The sequence below is a fragment of the Trichosurus vulpecula genome, chromosome 2 (genome assembly GCF_011100635.1).
Source record: "Trichosurus vulpecula isolate mTriVul1 chromosome 2, mTriVul1.pri, whole genome shotgun sequence".
Classification (NCBI taxonomy): domain Eukaryota; kingdom Metazoa; phylum Chordata; class Mammalia; order Diprotodontia; family Phalangeridae; genus Trichosurus; species Trichosurus vulpecula.
The window spans coordinates 376,622,944-376,628,207 of NC_050574.1; the positions used below are offsets into that span (position 1 = coordinate 376,622,944).

General features: G+C 42.8%; 1 protein-coding gene across 2 annotated transcripts; it reads right to left on the bottom strand.

Annotated features, from left to right (window-relative positions):
• Positions 1-1,528: 1,528 nt before the first annotated feature.
• LOC118835297 (keratin-associated protein 19-7-like) lies at positions 1,529-4,954 on the bottom strand. 2 transcript variants are annotated; one of them, XM_036742491.1, is made up of 3 exons: positions 4,909-4,954; positions 1,690-1,770; positions 1,529-1,608 (listed from the first exon to the last, which is right to left on the bottom strand). In XM_036742491.1, exons 1-3 carry the CDS (start codon positions 4,952-4,954, stop codon positions 1,529-1,531), a joined length of 207 nt encoding a protein of 68 aa, XP_036598386.1. The 2 variants fall into 2 exon arrangements, with proteins under 2 accessions (XP_036598386.1, XP_036598385.1); XM_036742490.1 differs by lacking the exon at positions 4,909-4,954 and having other exon boundaries at positions 1,529-1,789.
• Between the last annotated feature and the right edge of the window lie 310 nt (positions 4,955-5,264).

Consider the following 5,264-nt stretch of genomic DNA (forward strand, 5'->3'; position numbering starts at 1 on the left):
GCCAGAAAGAAGGGAGCTGAGGCCATGGTATCTGAGGAGGTCACCAACTGACAGAATGTAGTGGAGAGAAGAGAAGGCAAGCTGTAGCTTTTTGGCTGTGGAAAATTTCAGAAAGACTTCAATTGGCCAGGAGAAAAATGAACCAAGGCATTTGGGGCAACAATAGGAGTCTCCTCTCTCCTCTCAGCTTCCAAACCTTTCAGAACTGCACTCTAAAGGAAAAACAACCCCAATAGGATGCCACATAGCCACCAGAAATCCCACTATGACCTTGAGATTGCATGAAGAGGGGCTTAAGGAACTAGCCCTCAAGAAAATGGAGGTGGTGGTCCATCTGTAACCTACTATGTGCCAGGTAGAGTGCTGTGCTCTGGCTTTCTCCCCAAGAACTCTGAGCAACAGGATTACAAGGGACATGCTGGTTTATGGAGATGAGGAATCCAAAGGCCCCAAGGCCTGTTGTGGAGCAGCAAAGCAGATGGTCTCTTTCCCCAGGAATTGAGTTGCTTAGAGAGTTCAGGTGTTTGATTTGCAGGACACCCATGCAGCAATGAGTCTACTTCCCCTGTAGAAATATGTTTGAGGGCGGTGTTGTGAGTTAGATTAACAGTGCAGGTGGCTGGAGGAGATGACAAACACCCAAAGGGAAAGTTTCCATGACAACTTTGAGACTTGGTGTATGGTTCCCTTCTGCAGTCTTTATGTTGTGCCATTGACTTGTGCTGTGCTATAAAACTTGAAATTGATGATAACAAAATAGTGAAGACAGGTTAACAAGGGATAGGCTAAATTCCGCAGTCATCAGGGACCCCTTGGATCTGGAGATCATCAACCATGAACATGAGGCCCTGAACATGTGAATCGTTTTTGAAACCTTGAAGATGAAAACCTTGTCCATGTGCACAGAGAAAGTGGGAGAAGGGAAATAGTTTATAGGTACAAAAGCCTTACCTTCAGTAAAGTGAAGGTGGGACATTATGAAGTACGAAAATTCAAGTACTGAAGAAATGAAATTTTAGAAAGACATTTTATAAGGAAATTTTTTTCAGTAGAAATCTGGAGATGTGTCCCTCCATTGCAAAAGATGAATTAGATAATAAATCTTTTCCAGCATAGGTCAAAATTGAAAATCTCTTCACAATGTGAGGCTGAAACCCAAGCACTTGGAAGTCAAGGAAGAGAGGTGAAAACAGTTTTGTTATGCCAGTAAAACAAGTTTATTAGAACATTGTAACATCAATGTCAGCCATGGTGAAATTGGAACAAACTTGTGAAAAATGAGCTGTTCTTGGGGGAGAGGTCTCCCTAATGACAGGTGAGATTCTGCATCATTTCCTAGAAGGACACGTCTTGCTGCTTCTCGGTCCCTGCCACTTCACGGCTCTTAGTTCTTCATATAAATTCCAAGGTTCTTTTCCATATTACCCAGCAATACAGGCAGATGGAAGGAGATGTCCTTACTGGGCTATGGAATTACTCCAATCAGGTTCAGCTAAGGATTCCATGACACTGTAGCAGCAGGTGTTTTTTAGTAGAAGCCAGAAGAATAATACCTTCCACAGCAAGATGGGCGGTAGCAGCCATAGCCGTAGCCACCATAGCCCAGGCCTCCATAGCCGTAACCTCCACAGCCCAGGCCTCCATAGCCGTAGCCACCATAGCCCAGGCCTCCATAGCCGTAGCCACCACAGCCATAGCCTAGGCCACGGAAGCTGCCACATCCACAGCCGTAACCAGAGCCGTAGCCATAGCCCAGGCCCCCATAACAGCTGCCCTTACTGTAGCTCATTGTGTCAGGACTCACAGATTTGGACTGATGTCAGTGAGAAGTTGTGAGTGTGTATGGCACCACCTGCACGGGGACTTTTATACACGTCCAGCTGGAGGTGTGGCAGGTCTATTTCAGAACTGCATAACTCACATTAATGAAATTGCAAAGGCAATATCACATTCTTTTCATTTTTTTGTTCCATAAAAACAATGACTCTAGCTTATTAAGGGTATTTTCTCTCAATTTGCTGTTTCTCTGAGAAGGCTCTGCCAGGATCTCATTCTTGTAATGAGAAGTGATTATAGTGTTGCCAAAGCCTACGTGGTTAATGTGACTGGTGCCCCACCCAGGCTTCATGACAGCCATTTCCTAGGTGGCATTGTCCTCCTTCCAGTATGTTTGTTATCCTGTTCATCTGATTCTTTTTGCAGGCTGTGAAATTCTGTCTCTTTTAATACATGCTTTTTGAGACTGAAGCGACAGAACCATACTAGTTTCAGATTGGAGTTGAGATGGTGGTGGGTCACAACTATATGGAATAGTTCAATCAAACAAAGACAATGAAAGGAGAGCAGGGAAAACTCCTGAGTAGGCACCAAAGACCACAGTGCATCTGTCAACCTTTTAATTGTAGATTATAGAAATACTGATAATATGAGTTTAGGTAGGATCATGCATTTTTAGATCATGGCATATTTAGGCAGTCAGCTGAACAAGAAAATTCAGGGGAAATACTGGGCTGGACCTAGAGATGGTTTAGTGAGTTTCAGAGAAAAGGGAATTGAGCCCATGACAAATGAGGTCACCAACTGAGAGAATGTAGTGGAGAGAAGAGAAGGCAGGCTGTAGCTCCCTGGTGGTGAGGCATCTCAGAAAGACTTCAACTGACCATGAGAAGAAAGAGCTCCAGGCAGCTGGGGCATCAATGGGTGTCTCATTTCTCTTCCTAGCTCCCGATCCTTTTACAAATCTACTCTAAAGGATAAGCAACTTCAATAAGATGTTGCATGACCACCAGAAATCCTAGTGTGACTTCGAGATTACATAAAGCGGGGCTTAAGGAATTAGCCCTCAAGAAAACGGAGCTGATATGTAACCTGTACTTCTGAGGCATGGCTGGTCTTTGGCCAAACTGGAGTGCCTCTTGAGAAGTACAGACCTGGCAGGAAAAGGGCTTCCAGTGCAGGCCCTCGGACATTCATTTGAAGGAATTGGGGTGTCTTGGGCTTAGAGGATACTCAGGGTTAGGTAGTGTTAGCTCTCCTAAGGAGTTTTTGTGGTCATCACATAGAATAGGTACCAGATCTATTTTGACTTTCCCCAGGCAAAAGAATTTGGATCTAGAGGTGGCAATTTCTCACCAGAAACTGAATTTCAACTTTGCTAAAGAGAATATTCTTTGCTCAATGAGAGTTGTCCAAGAGTGAAATTATTATCTTCCTGAAGGATTAGTTTTCACTGAAGTAACTTCCTTACAATGTTTCCTGGCAAACGACTGATGAATCATTGGGAGATGTGTTTTGGGAGGAATCAATTGAAATGCAGCTGCTAAGGAAATTTCTGGAGAAAAGCAGTTGGATTCATAGAAGTGGACAGGCTTTTTACGAATGGAGAATAATGCCTAGGAACCATATGTAGTAACAGAAATTCATTTTAAGCTAAAAAAAAACAGCAGACAGAATAAGATTCATTTGTAGTGGCACTTGTATTCTATGTAAACTTCACTGTTTGAAAAAAAGTTCAATTAATAATTATTTATTAAGCACCCACTATATGCTGGATAGAGTGCTAAGCTCTGGCTTTTTTTTTTTTTTCTGAGAATCCATCTGAGGGACATGTTTATAGAGGCATCATTGGCATATGGAGCTCAGGAATCTAAATGCCTTAATGCTAGTTTTGGGGTAGAAGCAGATGCTCTCTTTCTCTGGGAGTTTGAGTTGATTAGAGAGTCCAGGTATTTGAGTGATTTTTCAGGACTCCCTTGCACGAATGAGCCCACATCCCCAATGGAAGGGCGGGCCTCAGCTCTGGGGCAGACTTGGATCAATAGTGCAAGTGGCTACTGGAGATGGCACCCACCAGATGGGAAAGTTTCCATGACAACCTTCAGACTTCTTATAGGATTCTCTTCTGTATTCTATGTGGTGTGCCAAAATTACTTGTACTGTGCTCCAAAACTTCAGATTTCTTGGTGATAATAAAGTAGTGGGAGACAGCTAGATGAGGGAGAGGCTAAGCCTAATTCTGAAAGTCATCAGGGGCGCCTTGTATCTGGAGGTCTTGAACCATGAACATGAGGCCCTGAACGTGTGAATTTTTTGAAACCTTGAAGATAAAAATCCTGCCCATGTGCATACAGAACACATGAGGAGGGCCATAGCTTACATGGACAGATTCCTTACCTTTGGTAAAGTTGGAGTTAGATATTAGGAAGTATGGAAATGTAAGTGCTGTCGAAATCAAATTTTGGAAAGACATGTAACAAGGAAATAATATATTTTTTCAATAGAAATCTGGAGAAGTATTTCATTTCAAAAGGTAAATTGGATAATAAATCTGCAATGATGCAGAAGAGTAGGTCAAGATGAAAAATCTCTTCATGATGTGAAACTGAAATCCAAGTACTGGGATGCCAAGGAAAAAATGTTAAAACACTTTTTATAAGAGCGTGATACAGGTATATTAGAATATTATAACAGACAACTCAGCTGTGGTATATCAGAGTTAAGCAAATGTACTTGGAAATGAGCAGTTGTTGGGGGCGTCTCCCTCATGAAAGGTGAGATTCTGTATCATTTCCTAGAAGGACAACTCCTTATATTTCTCAGTCTCTGCCACTTCACTACTCCCAGTACTCCTTAGGGATTCCAAGGCCCTGTTGTGGGATCTCTCCCATACCACCCAGCCATAAAGGCAGGTAAAATGACGTCCATGCAATGTCATGGAATTAGCCTAAAGCAGGGAGAGATGATTTCTTTGATAGGCCAGAAGCAAGTAGTTTTTCCAATAACAGCCATAGAAATAATACCTTCCATAGCCAAATGGGTGGAAGCAGCCATACCCATTGACGTTATAGCCTAGGCTTCCATAGTCTGAGTCATCAAAACCATAGCCTAGGCCATGGAAGCTACCACATCCACAGCCACAGCCCAGGCCCTCATAATAACTGCCATAGTAGCTCATTGTGTCTGGATGCACGAATCTAGATGTCAAGGGCAGTATGTGTGTGTGTGTGTGTGTGTGTGTGTGTGTGTGTGTGTATGTATGCACAAAGACTTTTAGCCACTTTCAGAAGGAGGTGTGGCAGATCCACAGCAGAAATGCATTTTTCCTTTTTCACATTCTTGTCTTTATTTGTTCCAAGAAAATAGTCCCTCCAGCTCATTAAGGGTGTTTGCTCTTGATTTGCTGCTTCTCAGAGAAGGCTCTGCCAGGTTCTCATTCTTGCAATTAGAAATGATTATAGTATTCCAAAGCCTATGTGGCTGATGTA

What these genes read in the sequence shown, in the direction of transcription:
- LOC118835297 (XM_036742490.1), bottom strand. Translation starts at nt 1,789, where the DNA reads ATGAGCTACAGTAAGGGCAGCTGTTATGGGGGCCTGGGCTATGGCTAC.